Source organism: Protopterus annectens, chromosome 5.part0 (assembly GCF_019279795.1).
Source record: "Protopterus annectens isolate FY-2018-M chromosome 5.part0, PAN1.0, whole genome shotgun sequence".
In the NCBI taxonomy this organism is placed as follows: Eukaryota; Metazoa; Chordata; order Ceratodontiformes; family Protopteridae; genus Protopterus; species Protopterus annectens.
In genome coordinates, this window is record NC_056735.1 from 380,085,370 (window position 1) to 380,106,874 (window position 21,505).

At 43.6% G+C, this 21,505-nt stretch overlaps 1 protein-coding gene across 1 annotated transcript in view; it reads left to right on the forward strand.

Annotated features, from left to right (window-relative positions):
- Positions 1 to 21,505, forward strand: part of CPOX (coproporphyrinogen oxidase) — a 342,309-nt gene that overhangs the window by 135,430 nt on the left and 185,374 nt on the right. The window contains exon 4 of the mRNA XM_044072354.1: positions 8,177 to 8,318. Within this exon, the coding sequence (XP_043928289.1) occupies positions 8,177 to 8,318 (142 nt within the window). The remainder of the gene's footprint in view (positions 1 to 8,176; positions 8,319 to 21,505) is intronic.

A 21,505-nucleotide genomic window follows, 5' to 3' on the forward strand; every position in this document is an offset into this window, starting at 1 on the left:
TATTAATGAATATTGGGTCATTACCCATAACTTTAATGAAGTGTCTTCATTCTCCCACAACTTCACTGTTCATTTGGGGGCACTTTTAAGCTGGAGAAGTCGGGCATAGACTGGACTTGTACTCTTATTTCTTTGTGCCAGAAGAAGTTCCTAGTTGTGTGTTTGAGGAAGGCAGATAGACTCTGACTCATCCCCTATGCAGCAGTTGTCATAGATGCTATTTTGGAATCAGTGTCCCTTGCACTGCTCCTGTTTCCTTCAATATGCAGATGCCCTTTACAAGTGCCCTGGTTGAATGTAACGTATTCTTAATGGGAATCCTTGTGATACATTTTCATTCCAGCATAGGCTTCAGAGACCACATCGATTTTTTCACCCAGCTACCAAACAAGAAGTACCTTTTAATGTAATATGAAAGTTTGCTCCTCTGCTACACTAGTGATCAGAATCTTCAGTTATTCATCTCTATTGAAGTTTCAGTTATCCTTGGTGTGTAAGGTACTAAACAGAGGTACAAGGTTGTATTTTCTTGTGCAGAGGGGGTGATGCCTATCTGGTATAAGGATGCAAACAAGAGCATCCTTTTCTCTGAAGTTCACATTCCCAGGGAAAAGAGTGAGCTACTGACTATACTATGAGAGGTCATTTGACCTCTCCTTGAGCTCCAGATTCAGTGGCTTCACTTGGTGATGGTCTTCCAGAAGTGGGTCGTACTAGAGACTAATTCCTTTGCCACTTGGGCGAAGGTAGTCCTCCCTGTTTTTGTTGGGCAAGACGCAGAGAGTACAGGTTGAGTGTATTTGTACAAATTCACATACTGCTGGTATAAGGATAACTGTACTGCATGGTTGTTAGGATGTTCATCGTGTTTCAGTGTTGCAGTCATTGCAACTGGGTTATCCTGCTGGCAGGCTACCTGCAGTCGGCCCGAGTTCCAAAGTCTAGGTCTGGCGTCGGTTGCTGTTGCTTCCTCCCTGACGTCAGTGCGCCAGGGGTATAAAAGATGCAGCCAACACCATTTTCTTCAGTCTTTCTTGCCGCGTGGTGCTCAAAGCAAAAGCAGTTTGCAAGTGCCGGTTGGCCAACTCCTGAGATTTTCCAATTCGAATTTCAGATCCAAAGTCTTCATTAAAGCCAAGTACCCTGTTGGGGAAACTTTTTTTCTTGCTCCAGACCGATGTCAGAAAAAGTTAATAATTGTATTTCTTGTGGGAAGCAAACACCTCATAAGGATTTTCATTCTTACTGTATTCCTTGCCTAGGCCCTGACCACAACGTTGCTAGTTGTCGGTTTTGTGCTAGATTTAACCAACGCACTATTAAGCGTCGGTACGATTTTGCATTTCATTACTGTGGCAGAAGATTCAATTATGTAATGCCGTCGGAACAGCAGACTACCAGTGTTTATAAAAAACGCAAAGAAAAGGACAGGCATCCGATGTCCAAAACCGACGACAAGGCTTCCGCTAGGCCTATCGCCGGTTCTCAGTGAGGCGCTTTCGCATCCCCTGATGCCCGCTACCTCAGAGCCACAGGCCGCTTCCGACTCCCACGTGGAGCTGACTAGGCCGCTGGAAACTCAAGTTGTTGGACACTCGGAAATTATTCCCTCAGATGGGTCTGGAGCCGCTGAGCAGGCTTCGGCTTCTGAGGGTGTTTTCAAGCCTACACAATTATATGTGAAACCTACTTCAGCTTCAAAGGCAAAGACTAAAGCAGCTCTAAAGACAAAGAAACAAGTACAGCATTCTCCTGGACAGGCCACCATGCCTAAAAAACAGATGCTTAAAATGGCCGAAGACCTAATTACTTTGATCAGGGATTCCCATCCCCCTCCTGATGAGGCATAGGCAAGAGATAGAATATGTAGCATCAGATCAGGTTTGCATTTCCTCTGATTCCTCTTCTGAACAGGAATATTCTCTTCCTCCCTATGAAGATTCTGATGCTGAAGAATCTATCCCTTCAGCCTCTCATCCTGAGGATTATTCTTTTGGGGAGACCCTGCATACTGTGAGGGAGAATTTCCACTGGGAATGCCAAGATTACTCAGAATCCAGGAAAAGGCTCAGAGACTTCCTTTTATTACCTCAGCACAGGCCCCTTGCTATCCCTCCTATTTTAGACATTGTAAATAATGTATTTTCAGAGACCGGTCTGTCTCCTGACTCTTTACCACCAGCTTTATAAGAACCCTGCTGCTGACCCAGAAAGTATCTCTCAGGGTCCCAAAGTGGTCAAGGCTTCCACTGCAAAAAAACCCCATCCCCTCTGATAGGGATTCAAGGGCCCTGGACAGATGGGGGAAATAGATTTATACTTCCGCTACCTTGGCTGTAAGAGCTTTAAATTACCAGTTTCATATGCTTAAATATCAGCAATATCTTATGTCACTGCTTAAACAGAAAATGTTGACAAATTCAGAATGTGCAGAAAACAAAGAAATGCAGGATTTATTGCATGCAGCTGAACAAGTGGGAAAGCATACTTTGCAATGTGATTTTGATTCTCTAGAGGCCTTCTGCAGGGCCGCTGTTACAGGTTCTGTCATTAGGAGGCATGCTTGGTTAAAAGAACAGAATCTGCCTGATCATGTTAAAGCAAAACTATTAGATGCTCCATTACAGCATGATACCTTGATTGGTGTTAAAGCAGAAGAGGTGTTGAAGAAAATGGAGGACAAAGCTAAATCTATGCAAACAGTCAAGGATTTCTTGTAGGTACAGCCTCCCAGATTTACCAGAAACTGGCCTACAAAGAATTGGTCCATTCCAGTGTCAGACAGGCCACAAAGAGGCAGATACAAACGCCCCAGAGGCAGATCACAGCCCCAAGGCTCATACAGGCCTAAACAATGGGGTGCTTCTACATCCAAAAGCGGAGAGGAGAAATCACAGCCATACAGGAAACGGTCTCAATGACTTTCCCCTGCCAGCACCAAGCACTTATCTTCTGGCAGCCCCTTTGGGGGGAAAACTAACACTTTTTTCACAAAATTGGCACATGATCACCCAGGACAAATGGGTCTTAAATATCATATCACAAGGCTAGAGGTTCCACTTTCACACCCTGCCAAGGCCAAACGGTATGCCAGACCTGCCACACAATCAATGGGCAGAGGCACAAAACCAAGTTTCATCCCTCATGGACATGAGCCATTCAGCTAGCACCACAGCAAGAACAGGGACTAGGATTCTACTCAAGGCTATTCTTGGTGCCCAGAAAGGACAAAGCCTGGAGACCAATACTGGACCTGTCTATCCTAAACACATTCCTGGATATTCCAAAATTCAAAACGTTAACTCTGCAGCAGCTTCTGCCCATGCTGGGCAAGAAGGCTTGGCTTGTGACTTAGACCTTAAAGAGGCATACCTGCATGTCCCAATCAGACAATCATGCAGAAGATACCTCAGATTTATAGCTGGCTCAATGTACTAAAAATTCTCTGCACTGCCCTTTGGCTTATCTACTGTGCCCAGGGTCTTCACAAAATGCCTGGCACCAGTAATTGCATTTTGCAGACAAAGAGGAATACAAATATATCCTTACTTGGATGACTGCCTTATTCAAGCAGAGAACAAGGACATTCTACTACAGCATCTGGCGTTTGTAAAAAGATTACTAACAGGTCTTGGGTACACAGTAAACAAAAAGAAATCAGAACTCGTACCCTCTCAAGAGATAATATTCCTGGGTGCAAGCTTAAATACAACTGCCCAGATGGCTTATCTCACGCCAGACAAACACAGGCAACTGACTACTTATTTCAAAATGTTGGCAACAAAGACCCAGTTATCTGCAAGAAAAATTCTGCAGGCTTTGGGCTTCATGGCATCCTGCATTCTGCTAATTCCATATGCAAGACTGCATATAAGGAAACTTCAATGATATTTAAAAAGTGTTTGGACTCAACATTGCCACAGCCTGGAAACAATAATTACCCTCATTCCCTGCCTGCAACAGGAGTTTCAATGGTGGATAAAAGCCTGTCACCACAGCATGGGACAACCATTCACCTTTCCCACAGCCAGTCAGACATTGACAACAGATGCATCAGATTATGCCTGGGGGGCCATATGGCAGGAAGATGTATTCAGGGCACATGGTCTGCAAGTCAAATGCATCTACATATCAATCAAAAAGAGATGCTAGCTGTTCAGAATGCCCTGACAGCCTTCAAGGATCTACTTCATCCAGGACAACTACTGATAAAGACAGACAGTACTACAGTCATGTGGTACATAAGCAGGGAGGCACACATTCCTACCCCCTCTGCAGGCTAGCCATGAACATGTGGGACACGGCATTGACTTACCAAGTACATCTGCAAGCACAATTCCTGCCAGAAAGGACAAATACTCTGGCAGACGAACTAAGTAGAAACCTAATGGATCCCCACGAGTGGAAATTGGATCCACAAGTCTTCAGCATGATAACAAGGAACTGGGGATGCCCAGACATAGACCTATTTGCCTCCCCTCACAACTACCAACTACAGAGATTCTGCACAAGGACTTCACAAGCAAGCATGGAAAGTGGATGCTCTATCTTTCAGCTGGAAAAACCTAACAGTATATGCCTTTCCTCATCTGCCTCTCCTCCCCAAGGTACTCCTCAAGGTCAGACAAGAGAAACCAAAAATGATACTGATTGCCCCAGACTGGCCCCGCCAGCACTGGTACCCAATCCTAAAGAGCTTGTCTCAATGCCCAGCTTGGACATTGCCTCAAATTCCTCACTTATTGACCCAACAAGACAGTCAGATACTGCACAGCCAACTCAGAACCTTAAACCTGACAGCATGGCGGATAATGTAGCCATTCAAGACACACCTCTCTCTAAAGCAGTGATGGATGTTATTTTGGAGGCCAGGAGGTCTAGCACCAGAAAATCTTATGCAGAAAAATGGAAAAGATTCTGTGCTTGGAACCAGGCACAAGGTTTTGACACAATTGTTCCAAATATTCCTCAGATTTTGCAATACTTAACTGAGATGCTTTGTAAAGGCCTTTCCTTTTCATCAATTAAAATTCATGCCTCTGCCATTTCAGCTCATTACAATACAGAACCACCTATTTTTTCTCATCCATTACTAAGGCAGTACCTCAGAGGGGCCAAAATATAAGACCTCCAAGGAGAGCACCAATACCTGCATGGGACCTCAACTATGTCTTGGAAAAACTCACACTGCCTCCGTTTGAGCCAGCCTCTGCAGCTGATATAAAATTCTTATCCTGGAAAACAGCTCTGCTCCTAGCAATAACCTCTGCTAGACGAGTCTCAGAGTGACAGGCACTCATGGCTGTGGAACCTTTTATCATTTTCCATCCTGACAGGGTTTCTCTGAGGACAAACCCTACATTTATACCTAAGGTAGTGTCCAGTGTGGCCCTTAACCAAACAATTCATTTGCCTACCTTTTATCCAAACCCACAGAATAAGGGTGAGAGAATTCTGCATTCTTTGGACATTCACAGGCAGCTACGCTTCTACTTGGACAGAACCAAAGCTTTCAGAAAGACTGAACAACTTCTAGTGGCACAGGCTGCAGGATCACATGAACAACTTCTAGTGGCACATGCTGCAGGATCACAAGGAAAGCCTATCTCAAAGCAGACTATTTCAAAGTGGATAGGCCACTGCATTCGTTTCTGCTATTCACAACATGGCAAATCAGTGCCTAAGGTCATTAGGCCACATTCACCCAGAGCAGCAGCCACTTCAGCAGCCTTCCTCAGAGGAGTACCAACCAAAGACATCTTAGAGGCTGCAACTTGGAGTTCAGTGTATTCTTTTACAAAGCACTATCACTTACCTCTCTACTCTAAATCCAGGGTAGGCTTTGCCACTGCAGTTCTGCAGGGCCTGATAGCCTCTCCTAATCCTATTTAGCACCAGCCTCCCAACCTTAGCTTTGGGATTCAACCCAATTGTAATTATTGCAACAGTGAAACACGATGAACATAGTACAGCTGTGTACCTACCATAAATGTAGATGTTCGAGTGTATTCACTGTTGCAGTCCAGGTTACCCTCCCACCATCCCCCTTTTCCTTTGCTGGGACTTATCTGTACTTCTCTATTCTATACAACCTATATGGTGTATTTGCTTGTAGATGAAGAAAAAGTTGTTTTTTGTGCATGCATGCTTATTGGCATAATTTAGCCTCCCATTTTAGGGGCACCTGCCATCTGAGGCAAGAAAAACTGAAGAAAATGGCGTCTGCTGCATCTTTTATACCCCTGGCACACTGACGTCAGGGAGGATGCGACAGCAACCAACACCCGACCTAGACTTCGGAACTCGGGCCGACTGAAGGTAGCCTGCCAGCAGGGTAACCCAATTGTAATGACTACAACAGTGAATACACTCGAACATCTACATTTATGGTAGGTACACAACTGTACTTTTCATGTACAGCTGCCTATTTGCAGTGGTGAATAAATATGCTGTAAAACCATATACTGGTGAGTAAGTAGGGTAGAAGAGTATTTCAGAAGTTATGCAAAAACACCAGGAGTAGTCTAGAGAAAATTCACATTTATTTATTTACTTATCTATAGATGATTTGTTATCTGGGCTGTCCAGCTGGTTTGTGGCACATTTTCTGCAGAGTGCCAGGAAGAAAAGCACCAAAAAATGTTAATATAATGGTGAACAAAAACAGAACAAGTGAGCTGCTTGTTATTTAACTTGTGCTAGTGATAGGAGAGACTGGGAAGGATTTGAAAAATTATCCAAAAATATCAGGAAAAAGACCAAAGAATATTCACGTGTACTAGTGAGTAGAGAGTAGAGGTGAGATGTGTGATTGCATTAAGGCTGTGAGACAGAACCTTTGCTTATTGAGATCAACAGTGTTAGACCAGCATATGAAACTGCAGCTTGAGAGGCGGAGATTGGTAAGCCCATTCCTTCAGTATAACAGTTATAATGGGTAGAATGTACCATGACAAGACACCCTCTTCACAGCCCTCATAAGAAAGTTGAGTGTGTGTGCATTTGTGCTCGAGTGAGACTGTGTGTGTGTGTGGACGTAGGGCATATTTTTGTGTGTGTGTGTGTGTGTGTGTGTGTGTGTGGACATTTTAAGTACTTACACATCTTACTTTATGCAGCGGTGGTACGGCGGTAGCATTGTTACCTCACAGCAAGAGGTTCTCCCATTCGATTCTCAGCTTGGCTTGGGAGTGCCTTCTCTGTGGAGTGTGCATGTCCTCCCCGCGGTTGGGTAGGGTTCGAAAGACAAGCGTGTGTAAATGGGCGAACTTCATTGAAGGTTGGGCCTCGAGCTGGCAACTCGGCGTTTTGTAAAAATCTGCTGCCAATCATTAGCGGACCGGAGTTCTGCTGTGGCGACCCCTTACCGGGAAAAGCCGAAAGACAAACAACAACACACATATCGTACTTTGAAGTGCAATGATGCCCTCCAGAGGGGGGTGATGCATGGAAATAATAGACCTTCCAGGGATGGTGAAGCCCCTCACCGCCTACAGCAGTGGACCTCACAGCACCCCTGGGCAGACACTTGTTTCCCAGTAATACATGCTCTTTTGGGCATTGTTGCTTGCTGAGCTCTTGATTTATTTTTCTTGTTCAAGACATGCATATTCATAAAAGCCTGGCATTTTCTTAACTTTCTAAGCAAGGGTGGCCTAAGTCACAAGGGATAATTGGCTAGGCTTAAAATGGCTTGCAAGGGCAGTTAGCCTAGTACGAACATATATATATATATATATATATATATATATATATATATATATATATATATATATATATGAAATTTACAAAATGTCTTTGATTTGGGAACTTTGTCCCTGATTCTTTGGCTTTATCCAGCATTTTTGAGAAAAAAGGCTGAAAGCAACAAGAGAGGAATAAATGGGAATTTTGCACATTAGATTCACTGACATAGGAATTAGTTTTGAGAGGTTGTAAGAGGAGCTCATTCAATGATTTCTGGTAGGAATCAAGGGCAGATTTCTCCTTTTTTTTTTTTTTTTTTCTCTCGTAATACTGCCTAAAACTCTTGATGTAGTTCATATTTTCTACTGTGGCTATGAAATGAAACTTTTCTAATAAAACTAACATTGTGTGTATGAATTTGCTAATTTCCAAATCCACTGTTTAGCCTAAATTCTGTTTAAACACTCTTAACATAAACTGCTTTCCACAGGTAATAAGCAGTGGTGGTTTGGTGGTGGAACTGATCTGACTCCGTCCTACTTGAATGAAGAAGATGTGGTCCACTTCCATAAAACTCTCAAGGAGGCTTGTGATAAACATGATACCAAATTGTATCCCAAATTTAAAAAATGGTATGTATTCCTTATGTGAGTAAAACATAATTTGTTAGTACTTTGCAGAACATCATTTTTAGGCAGAGATTTGCAGAAGGGTAAACTGGATGGATTTTTTTTAAATTCAGATTGTGCAGCAGTATATTATCAAATGTTGAAATCCTTGTATAGTTGTTTCTGCCTACATTTTGGTTTATTAAACTGATCCCTTTAAATTAGTTGGAAGTATTCTAGTTTCAATTGACTTGTTTTATTTGGTTATGATTTCTTATTCAGCATTATTTATTTCTGCTGCAGGATCATGTAACAAATATATTCAACAGTCACACCGGACTGAGTAATTGTTAATACATTTGTTGTCTTGACTGTATCAGTTCGTCTGGGTTAAAAACATAATTTTACTTAATGATTTTGATATCCTATATATGCTCTATACCTATACTTCTAAGCTTTGATTTTCTTAGCAGAGACTTAGTTACCTTTGCTGTTTGAGAGTGCTGTGGCATATTCCAAGCAGCCTTGTATAACTGCATTGTTTGTATTTATTTATTTTTTGTTTTACATTTGATTAGCGGGGTAGTACATTGATCACAACTAACCATTTGCAGGTACTGTCGGGCTGAAATAATTCACAGAGAAGGAAAAAAAAGAGAGAACACAGAAGGCAGTAAAGCTATACATATCAAAAACAGAATATAACATTATTTATAACAAAAGCAGTACAGTAGCAGTTAATAGATGTAGTGACAGTTATGAGAGAAGTGTAGGTTTTACAATTCATAATTTTTACGTAATAGTAGAAGTGCTGTGGGGTAATGAGAGCCAGGGCAAGGAATGGTGGAGGAGTTAGGTGTTAGCTGCAGAGAGTAATACTAGTATGTCATTAAGAAGAGCTCCTCTCCTTTTGAAAGAAGATATACAAAAAAAAAAAAAAAAAAAAAGAAACTTTTACATCTCTTTGTACGACTGTGTATCAGACTCTGCAGTATAAGAAAAAGATAAGAGCCTGGTAGAGATTTTCAGTATGCTTGTGTCGTTAACTTTTGTGTTCCTGACACTTTTATCTCCCCCTTCCTCTTGCTGGTTGGCAGGAGAAGCACACATCTGATGTTTTGTTGTTGCAGAGCAGCATGCTTCCAGGCCTTTATCCTTCACCCTCACTGGAGAGATGGGTGCATCTTTGCAGGGTATCACCCTTGGGGTCCTGTGCTTGTTAGTCATCTTATCTGGCCTTCACCTGATAGTGCCCCAGGGATGAGCCCATACCCAACAAACACCATCCCAGGATGGGTGAGTTAACTATCAGCCACACAGTCCCTTTAAACCAGATGCTTTGACACATTAGGACCACCATTCAAACCTTGGTCACTACAGTAGAGTTTCATCCATTTGTACTGAAGAACAGACCGTCTTTTGCCATTTTTGAATGAATGTGTGTGTAGGATATGTGCATTTGCTTTGTGACTTTAAATGTACTATAAGGTGAGAGTCTTATGACTTATGTGGTGGTCATTAAATGTTTCATTTCCTAATATTTGAAGTAAGCAGTTAATCACATTTCTTTTTTGAATTTTAAAGAAATGTTCTGCAACCACACTGTAGTCTTGCTATATTTAAAGATAATTTATTAGTTTTAACTAAACACACCCTGCACTGTGGTTTTGACTCCCTAGAAGCTTCTTGCGGGGCAGCAGTCACTAGATCTGTCATTAGAAGGCATGCATGGCTTAAGGAACTTTGCTTGCCAGACCATGTCAAATTTAAATTGTTGGATGCCCCCTTGCACAAAGACAACTTATTTGGCACCAAGGCAGAAGAGGTCTTAAAAAAGATGGAAGAAAAAGCAAAATCTTTGCAGGCAGTTAAGGACTTTTTACAAGTCCAACCACCCAGGTTCTGCAGACATTGTTCCACCAAGCACTGGTCCTTTCCTGCTTCCTCTAAGCCAGCTCAGCCCAGACCCCAGGGAACCAGACCCCCCCAGACAGCAGCCACAGGAAATGCAGAGATCGAAGCAGTGGACTACATCCACTTCAAAACCAGGGAGTTCTAAGCCACCTCCTTATGGTAAGAACTCACAATGACTCACCTCCACCCCCCCGCCCACCTTCACTTACCCCTAAGAGGAAAACTATCCTTTCACGCAAGCACCTGGGCCACCATTACCAATGACCGCTGGGTTCTCAACATGGTGACCCAGAGATACAAATTTTCTTTCCACATGCTTCCAACCCCAAAAGGGTTCCCAGATCTACCTCCGAACCACTGGGCAGAGGTGTAAAAGCAAGTCCTTTCCCTGCTCTCTATGAGGGCAGTAGAGCACGTTCTTGCAGAACAGAAAGGCCAAAGTTTCTACTCCAGACTTTTTGTGGTACCTAGGAAAGAGGGCACCTGGCGCCCCATCCTTGATCTACCCATTCTAAACACCTTCCTGGTGATCCCAAAATTCAAAATGCTCACCCTCCAGCAGCTGCTACCCATGCTCTCCAAGGATGCTTGGCTAGCCACCCTGGATCTAAAAGAGGCCTTCCTCCACATTCCTGTCAGGGAATCATGCAGGAAATATCTCAGTTTCAGGGCAGGATCTCAGCACTTTCAGTTCTCTGCTCTTCTCTTTGGCTTATCTACTGCTCCCAGAGTCTTCACAAAATGTCTGGCTCTGGCCGTTGCCTTTTGCAGACAAAGGAATATCCATATTTACCCATACTTACGACTGCCTAATGCAGGCAGACAGCCAGAAAAAGCTGCTCAAGCACCTGACCTTTGTAAAGTCCCTACTAACCTCCCTAGGGTACACTATCAATGAAAAGAAATCCAAATAGGTGCCCACCCAAAGGATTGTATTCCTGGGAGCAAGCTTGAACACAGCATCCCAGATGGCATTCCTTAGACCAGAAAAGCAAATTTTCCTGACGGCCTACTTCTCTCAACTAGCCACTAGACCCCAGCTATCTGCAAGGAAAATCCTGCAAGCTTGGGGGTTCATGGCATCTTGCATACTACTCATTCCATATGCCAGACTGCATATGAGGAAACTTCAATGGTACCTAAAAAGCCTTTGGTGTCAACACTCTCAAGACCTGGAGACTCTTATACCTATAATTCCTTCCCTCAAAAAAGATTTTCTTTGGTGGGCAACAGCATGCTCCCACAATGAGAGACTACCTTTCTCACCACCCCCCGCCACCCAGACCCTCACCACAGATGCATCAGAGTATGGCTGGGGTGCACACTTGGACAGCAGGTGCATACAGGGCCACTGAAGCTCACAGCAAATTCATCTGCACATCAGCCAGAAAGAGATGATGGCTGTCCAGCATGCCTTGATAGATTTCAAGCCCCTTCTCTCCTCAGGAGCTCTCTTGATCAAAACAGACAACACCACTGTGTTGTGATATATCAACAAGCAGGGAGGGACTCACTCCTACCCTCTATGCAGGCTGGCCATGACCATTTGGCACACAGCCTGTGCCATGCAACTCCACCTGCTAGCACAATTCCTACCAGGTTTTCTCAACTCTCTGGCAGACCAATTAAGCAGAAATCTTCTGGACCCACACGAGTGGCAGCTCAACAGAAAAGCCTTCACCCTAATAACTCAACATGGGGCACCCTGAACCTCTTTGCCTTCCACACCAACCATCAGCTCAGCAAATTGTGCACCAGGGAGCATCACTGCATGACTTGGAAAGTGGATGCCCTGTCCTTCCTGTAGGTCAATCTATTGGTCTATGCCTTTCCTCTACTACCTCTAATCCCCAGGATGCTGCTCAAGATAAAGGAGGAAAAAACAAGGACAATTCTTATAGCTCCAGACTGGCCTTGCCAGCACTGGTACCCCTTGCTGTGCAGCATGTCCCCTCTGCCACCATGGCATCTTCCTCAGATTCCAAACCTCCTGACCCAAAGGGAAGGGGAATTCATGTATCCCCAATTGCAGACACTCAGTTTGGCAGCTTGGCTTATTCCTTAACCCCTAATCATTCTGCCAACCTCAGTAAACAGGTCCTAGATGTTATACATGAGTCTTGACGCCCTAGCACTAGAAAGTCTTATGCTGACAAATGGAAAAGGTTCAGCACCTGGATTCAGGCTAAGGGAGCCAGCACGGCACAGCCCTCCCTCCTTCTAATCCTGGATTACTTAGCAGACCTGCTACACAGTGGCCTGTCTTTTTCCTCTATTAAAATTCATGCATCTGCTATCTCTGCTCATTTTCCCACTTAGCAGCCCCTTTTCTCACACCCTTTAATCAAACAGTTCCTAAGAGGGGCTAACAACTTGAGACCACCCAAAAGAGCACCAACCTCAGCTTGGGACCCTAACTTTGTGTTGGAGAAACTCACCCTGCCCCCCTTTGAACCAGCTTCTTCTGCAGAGCTAAAATTTCTCTCCTGGAAGATGGCTTTCCTTTTGGCCATCATTTCAGCCAGAAGAGTGTCCGAGCTGCAAGCACTCATGGCTGTGGAACCCTTCATCATCTTCCATGCTGATAGGGTATCCCTCTGGACTAACCCATCCTTCATGCCCAAGGTAATGTCCAGTGTGGCTCTCAACCAATCCATTCATTTGCCCACCTTTTTTCCTAATCCCCAGAACAAGGGGGAAAAGGGTCCTGCACTTTCTAGATGTACACAGACAGCTCAGATTCTATCTAGACAGGACTAAATCCTTCAGAAAGTCTGATCAATTGCTGGCTAGCTTTGCTACTGGAACAGAGGGCAAAGCCATCTCCAAACAAACCATTTCCAAATGGATAGCACACTGCATCCATTTCTGCTACAAACAACATGGAAAGCCTCCCCCCAAGGGGGTCAGAACTCATTTCACCAGGGCAGCCTCCACCTCTGCAGCTTTCCTCAGAGGAGTCCCCACCAGGGACATCCTGGAGGCTGCCACCTGGACATCTGTTCATACTTTTACCAAACATTACCACCTGCCTCTCTTCTCCAAATCCAGGACAGGGTTTGCCTTTGCAGTCTTGCAGGGCACCCTAGTGAGCCCATAGTTTCCTTGACTGCCTTCATCCATTTCCTCAGCTTTGGGAATCAATCCAGATGTGATGACTGCAACAGTGAAACACGAAGAACATAGTACAGTTGTGTACACTTACCATAAATGTAGATGTTAAGAGTGTATTCACTGTTGCAGTCCTAGTTTCCTTCCCTCCATCCCCCTTTTTTCTTTTTTTTTTCTTCTCTTTCATTACAAGGGACATATTGGTATTTACTTTCTACTGGTGGGGTTCTTCCACCAGAACCTGGCTCCTACTTGGGGGGCTCTTGACCGGTTAGGGCAAGAAAAACTGATGTAATGGTGTCAGCTGCCTTACTTTATACTACTGACAGCCTGACGTCAGTCCTGAAGTGAGAACAACCGATGCAGAAATACTAAGCCTCTGGTATTCGGGCTGGCCAAGGGCTACCCTGGCAGGGATAACCCAAATGTGATGACTGCAACAGTGAATACACTCGAACATCTACACTTATGGTAAGTGTACACAACTGTACTTTCTGCATGTGCTCTTCCCACAATTTCCATTTTTTCTATGTAATTTGCAACTACCCTTTTCTAAAGATCTCACTTTCAGCTTTTTATCTCTGTTACAATGTTCAACATGTCAAGTACAGCTGGTTTAGACATTGATTTCCATTTTTCTAGTAATTGCTGTTTTTTTGCAGACACCAGAATTAAACTTAACAAGGCCTTACTATGTTTTGGCAATTCAGATCCTGTATCCTAGCTCAAAAGCATTTCCTTAGTTACAGACATTTGCTCACCCAGCATTTCTGACAAGAGTATTCTGTAGGGAAATGTTGAAGTCTGCCAACTCATTATGATCCAAAAACATGTCCCAATTTGGTCCCCTTTAGAAGACTGAAGTTTCAGAAAGTTATACTTCATAAGGTCGAGACAATATGATTGACTTTCCAAAACGTCAAAGCTTTTGTATGGAGATCGTCGTACAGTGGGGATTGGGGAATTTACCTGTTTCCTCACTGTAATGTGATATGGGAGTTGGTATATATGTAATGTGCAGGGGTTGTAGGAGGGCATGGGGGATGCAGGGGGCTTGGCCTCCAGCAAAAACATAGATTTTTGCTGATGTTCATCGTGTTACACTGCTGCAGTCATTACACTTGGGTTATCCTGCCGTCAAGCCGTCCTGTAGTTGGCCAGAGTTCCAAAGTCTTGGTCCGGCATCGGTTGCTGTCGCTTCTTCCCTGACGTCAGAGCGCCAGGGGTATAAAAGATGCATCCGACGCCATTTTCTTCAGTCTTTCTTGCCGCGCGGTGCCCGAAGCAAAAGCAGTTCGCAAGTGCCGGTCGGCCGATTCCTGAGATTTTCAAAGTCGAATTTCAGATCCGAAGTTTTCAATAAAGCTAAGTACCCCGTTGGGGGAACTTTTTTCTTGCCTCAGACCGATGTCAGAAAAAGTTAATAATTGTATTTCTTGTGGGAACAAATACCTCATAAGGACTTCCACTCTTACTGTATTCCATGCCTAGGCCCTGATCACGACGTCACTAGTTGTCGGTTTTGTGCTAGATTTAACAAACGCACTATTAAATGAAGTTTTGATTTTGCTTTGCACTACTTTAGCCTCAGATTCAACTACACTATGCCGTCGGATCAACCGACGACCGCAATTGTGAAAAAACGCAAAGACAAGGATAAGGACAGGCATCCGAGGTCCAAAACCGACGACGAAGCCTCTTCTAGGCCAGTTGCCGGTTCTCAGTGAGGCGCTTTCGCAGCCCCTGACACCTGCTACCTCAGAGCCACAGGCCTACTCCAACTTCCATGTGGAGGCAACTAGGCCTCTGGAAACTCAAGGTATTGGGCCTACTGAAACTAACCCTTCAGATGGGTCCAGAGCCGCTGAGCAGGCATCAGCTTCTGAGGGTGTCTTCAGACCTTCGCAGCTTACCATTAAAGCAACAGCCAAGACAAAGACACCATTAAAGACAAAGAAGCAAGTACAGCATTCTCCTGGACAATCCTCCATGCCTAAGAAACAGATGCTTAAAATGGCCGAAGACCTCATTACTCTAATCAGGGGTTCCCATCCCCCTCCTGAGAAAAGGCCTAGGCAGGATACAGACTATGATTCTTCTGATCAAGTTTCCATCTCCTCTGATTCCTCTTCAGACCAGGGGTACTCTCTACCCCCCTATGAGGACTCTGATGCTGAAGAATCCATCCCTTCAGCCTCTCCTCCTGAGGATTATTCTTTTGGGGAAACCTTACATACCATGAGGGAGCATTTCCATTGGGAAAGTCAGGAGTACTCAGAATCCAAGAAAAGGCTCAGGGACTTCCTTTTATTGTCTCAGCACAGGCCCCTAGCTATCCCGCCTGTGTTAGGCATTGTGGATGATGTGTTCTCTGAATCCAGTTTATCCCCTGATTCTTTACCCCCTGCGCCAGCCAAGCCAGATAGGTATTACAGAGTCCCTGGCTCTCACAAGTTTCTTTATAAAAACTCTTCTGCTGACCCAGAAACTATTTCCCAGGGTCCCAAAGGGGTTAAGGCTTCCATTGCAAAAAATCCAGTCCCCTCTGACAGAGATTCCAGAGCATTGGATAGATGGGGGAAGAAAGTTTACACCTCTGCAACTTTAGCAGTTAGGGCTGTAAATTGCCAGTTTCACATGCTTAAGTACCAACAATATTTAATGGCTCAGTTAAAACAGAAAATGCTTGCAAGCTCATAAGCCCCCGACTATAAGGAAATGTAGGATTTATTGCATGCAGTTGAACAGGTGGGAAAACGTACTCTGCAGTGTGGTTTTGATTCTTTAGAGGCCTCTTGTAGAGCCGCAGTTACAGGTTCTGTGATTTGAAGACATGCTTGGTTAAAAGAACAGAGTTTACCTGATCATGTTAAGGCAAAATTATTGGATGCTCCTTTACATCATGATACCCTGTTTGGTGTTAAGGCAGAAGAGGTGTTAAAGAAAATGGAGGATAAAGCTAAATCTAGGCAAACAGTCAAAGATTTCTTACAGGTACAGCCACCTCGATTTAGCAGAAATTGGCCTACAAAGAATTGGTCCTTTCCAGTGTCAGACAGGCCACAGAGAGGCAGATACAGATGCCCAAGAGGCATATCTCAACCCCAAGGCTCTAACAGACAATGACAGTGGGGCACCTCAACCCCAAAAGGAGGTGAGGACAAGTCTCAGCCTTACAGGAAGCAGTCCCAATGACTTCCCCCCTGTGTACGCCAAGCACTTCCCTTTTGGCAGCCCCCTTAGGGGGAAAACTAGCACTTTTTTCTCAAAATTGGCAAACAATCACCCAAGACAAATGGGTTCTGAATATTGTGTCTCACGGTTACAGGTTCCACTTTCACACTTTACCAAGGCTAAAAGGAATGCCAACCCTGCCACAAAATCAATGGGCAGAGGCTCAAAAACAAATTTCAGCCCTCATGGACATGAGAGCTATTCAAAATGTACCACAGCAAGAACAAAGACAAGGATTTTACTCATGACTTCCTGGTCCCCAGAAAGGACAAAGCCTGGAGACCCATTCTAGACCTTTCAACTCTAAATACTTACCTGGATGTTCTGAAATTCAAAATGTTGACACTACAGCAGCTTCTTCCCATGCTGGGCAAGAAGGCTTGGCTTGTTACTCTGGACCTCAGAGGCATACCTGCATGTCCCAATCAGACAAAATTGCAGAAGATACCACAGATTCAAAGCTGGTACAATGCACTACCAATTCTCTGCACTGCCCTTTGGCTTATCTACTGCTCCCAGGGTCTTTACAAAGTGCCTGGCACCAGTAATTGCATTTTGCAGACAAAAAGGAATTCAAATATATCCATACCTGGACGACTGCCTCATTCAAGCAGAGACAAAAGACATTCTTCTAAAGCATCTGGCGTTTGTAAAAAGGATGCTAATTTTTCTAGGGTACACAGTAAATGAAAAGAAGTCAAAACTAGTCCCCTCACACCAGATAACATTCCTGGGTGCCAGCTTAAATACAACGGCCCAGATGGCTTACCTCACGCCAGACAAAGACAACTGACTCAATATTTTCAATTACTGGCAAAGAAGTCCATTCTCCCTGCAAGAAAAATTCTGCTGGCCCTGGGATTCATGGCATCCTGCATACTACTAATTCCATATGCCAGACTGCATATGAGGAAATTACAACGGTACCTAAAAAGTGTTTGGACTCAACACTCTCACAGCTTAGAAGCAGTAATTCCAATAATTCCCTGTCTACAACAGGAGTTTCGATGGTGGGCACAGGCATGTCACCTCAACAAGGGACAGCCTTTCACTCTACCCACAGCCAGGCAGATTCTAACAACAGATGCTTCGGATTATGCCTGGGGAGCACACATGGTAGGAAAATGTATTCAGGGCAAGTGGACCACAGACCAAATGCATCTTCATCAATCAAAAAGAGATGTTGGCTGTTCAGAATGCCCTAACAGCTTTCAAGGACCTTCTGCATCCAGGACAATTACTATTAAGGACAGACAACATCACAGTAATGTGGTACATAAACAAGCAAGGGGGCACTCATTCTTATCCCCTATGCAGGCAAGCCATGACCTTGTGGAACACAGCTCTAACTTATCAAGTTCATCTGCAAGCACAATACCTGCCAGGAAGGAAAAATATTCTGGCAGACTGTCTAAGCAGAAATATCATGGACTCTCACGAATGGAAGTTGAATCCACAAGTCTTCAGCATGGTAACACACAAATGGGGATGCCCAGACATAGATCTTTTTACCTTCCCACTGAATTGCCAACTACAGAAATTCTGCACAAGGACTTACCACACACAAGCATGGAAAGTGGATACTTTCTCGTTCAGCTGGAAAAACCTAAAGGTTTATGCCTTCCCACCACTGCCTCTCCTTTCAAAGGTACTCCTAAAAGCCAGACAAGAAAAACCACAGATGATCCTGATTGCTCCAGACTGGCCACGCCAGCACTGGTACCCAATCTTAAATAACTTCGCTCAAGGCCCAGCATGGATTCTGCCTCAAATTTCACACCTTCTGACTCAACAAAACAATCAGATCCTGCATGGTCAGCTCAAAACACTAAACCTGGCTGCATGACAGATCCATTAGTCAGACAGGCAACACCTCTCTCTAAAGCAGTTATGGATGTCATTTTGGAGGCCAGGAGGCCTAGCACCAGGAAATCGTTCTCAGAAAAATGGAAGAGATTCTGCGCCTGGAACCAGGCTCAAAGCCTTGACCCTCTTGTCCCAAACATTCCTCAGATTTACAATACTTAACTGAGATGCTGGACAAAGGCCTATCCTTTTCATCAATTAAGATCCACGCCTCTGCCATTTCAGCACATTACAACACGGATCCTCCTTTATTCTCTCATCCCTTGCTAAAGCAGTACCTCAGAGGAGCTAAAAACATAAGACCACCCCGGAAGGCACCAACACCAACTTGGGACCTCAATTTTGTTTTGAAAAAACTGACCCTGCCACCGTTTGAGCCAGCCAATACAGCCGAACTAAAATTTTTATCATGGAAAACAGCTCTGCTCCTGGCATTAACTTCAGCACGAAGAGTCTCAGAGCTACAGGCATTAATGGCAGTGGAACCTTTTATAATTTTTCATCAGGACAGAGTTTCTTTAAGGACAAACCCTACCTTCATGCCAAAGGTGTATCTAGTGTGGCTCTTAACCAAACCATCCATTTGCCAACGTTTTATCCAAACCCCCAGAATAAAGGGGAGAAACTTCTGCACTCTTTGGACATACACAGGCAGCTACGCTTCTACTTGGACAAAACAAAAGCTTTCAGGAAAACTGAGCAACTGTTTGTGGCATATACTGCAGGATCACAGGGCAAGGCTATCTCAAAGCAAACTATCTCCAAATGGATAGGACACTGTATTCGTTACTGCTACACACAGCATGGAAAATCAATCCCTAATAATATTAGGCCACATTCTACCAGAACAACAGCCACTTCAACAGCCTTTCTCAGAGGAGTACCAACAAAGGAAATTTTGGAGCCGGCAACTTGGAGTTCAGTGCACACCTTTACCAAGCATTACCACTTGCCTCTTTACTCTAAATCCAGAGCAGGATTTGCCACTGCAGTTCTGCAGGGCCTCATAGCCAATCCTAATTCTTTATAGGCCAGCCACCCAACCTTAGCTTTGGAATTCTACCCAAGTGTAATGACCGCAGGAGTGTAACACGATGAACATAGTACAGTTTTGTACCTACCATAAATGTAGATGTTTGAGTGTTCACACTGCTGCAGTCCAGGTTACCCTCCCTCCATCCCCTCTGTCCTAGCTGGGCTTATCTATACCTGTCTATTCTATACAACCTTTGTGGTGTATTTGCTTGTATCTGAAGGTATTGTTTTTATTTTTATTTATATGCTTTATTAGCAGTATGTATTGCCTACCTACCTGGGGGCACCTGACATCTGGGCAAGAAAAACAGAAGAAAATGGCATCGGATGCATATTTTATACCCCTGGCGCTCTGACGTCAGGGAAGAAGCGACAGCAACCGACGCCAGACCAAGACTTTGGAACTCTGGCCGACTACGGGGACCACCTGACGGCAGGATAACCCAAGTGTAATGACTGCAGCAGTGTGAACACTTGAACATCTACATTTATGGTAGGTACAAAACTGTACTTTTTGTCTTGTTCATCTTTTCAGAAAGTTGATCATTTGGTCTCAACCATATGAAGTTCAACTTTCTGAAAGTTCAATCTTCTTACATAGATCTGTTCCAATTTACCTATTTCTTTCCCATCATACCGCAAACATTTGTCATCTACCTGAGAAAAATTATTTGGAGTCTGCTTGAGGTGTAAAAATACCTATACAAACACATTCAACCAAAAATTCGGAAACTTCTAGACTTTGTTGTATACTTGGGAGCTATACATATGTTCTCCCATTGTTTCCTTGTGAATTGCTTACCTAGTCTTTCTTCCCTATCTTTTCTAACCTCTCTGATTGATTTATATAGTTATTGTGCAATATTTTATATGCCCTACCAGTTATCTTTTTTAACAGCAGCTTCTGTATTCAACTAAAAACTCCACCAGAGCAGGTCTTTCACTTAGGATTCCCCTGTCCCTTTCTTTTTGCCTATATTCTATCAATCCCTCATAGAGAAGGCAGTCTCTAGCCTGCAGTCCAAGTATCTTCTTGGTCTCTTCACATTCTATTAACTTTCCTTATCTAGTTATTTGCTCCCAGTACCCTGATTCCTTTGCAAGTTCTGTCCAGTAAATTCCAGTTCCTTCCTGCCTATCCTCTGTACCTCTAATTGCAGTCGTCCCTGTTGGCAAAATCTCCTTTCTGCATTCTCGTGTTGGTTTAGTTCTTAAGAATACTTTCTGCTACTTTATGAATATAATATTCTGTATGGATGTTATTCTATTTAAGGATCTGCATCTTTAATCCCACTCTCTCCTTCTTTCTTGAATTTCCCACCTGTTTCATCATCATCGCTTTCCACATTGAGTTATAGCGTTCTACTTGTTTTATGTATATGAGCCTTAACTGTGAAGCTCTAAAATATCCCTTCTAACTAGGTAATCCTAAACCACCTTTTTCTGTTGGAAGGATCAGCTTATCTCACTTAACTCTTACCATCTTCCCCTCACAGATAAATTCCTTCAATTCTTTATTATTGCCCACAGCTTTTCCTCTGGTTAATAAAAATATACATGACCAGTTTATAAAACTAAAGGGACTTAAAACATTTTCACTGCTTGCTTCTTGCTGTCTATATCCATAAGCAAGAGCTTCCATTTCCACAGTTTGGTGTTATCTTTGGTTTAGTCTCTTCCTACATATCCTTAGCTGCCATAACAGAATCCTTTTTAGTCCGTACCCCTAAATACTTTATTTTATCATGTCCCCATAAATATGGGTATTGTTGAACCAATATATGTGTGGGTACGTAGTTTACAGATATAGCCCTTGTTTTATCTTCTTTAATTTTGTATCCCGAAAAGCACTGAAACTGTCTCAAGATGTTACACAACACTGAGATGTCCCTTTTTGGTTTTATCAGATACAAAATAATAACATCTGCATGTAAAGCCAACTTATAGCCTTGAATTTCTGAGTCCTTTATTTTCTTTGCGAGTGGCTTTAAATATAAAGCAAATAAAGGGGAAAGATGACACCCCTGCCTGGATCCTTTGCTCATATTCAA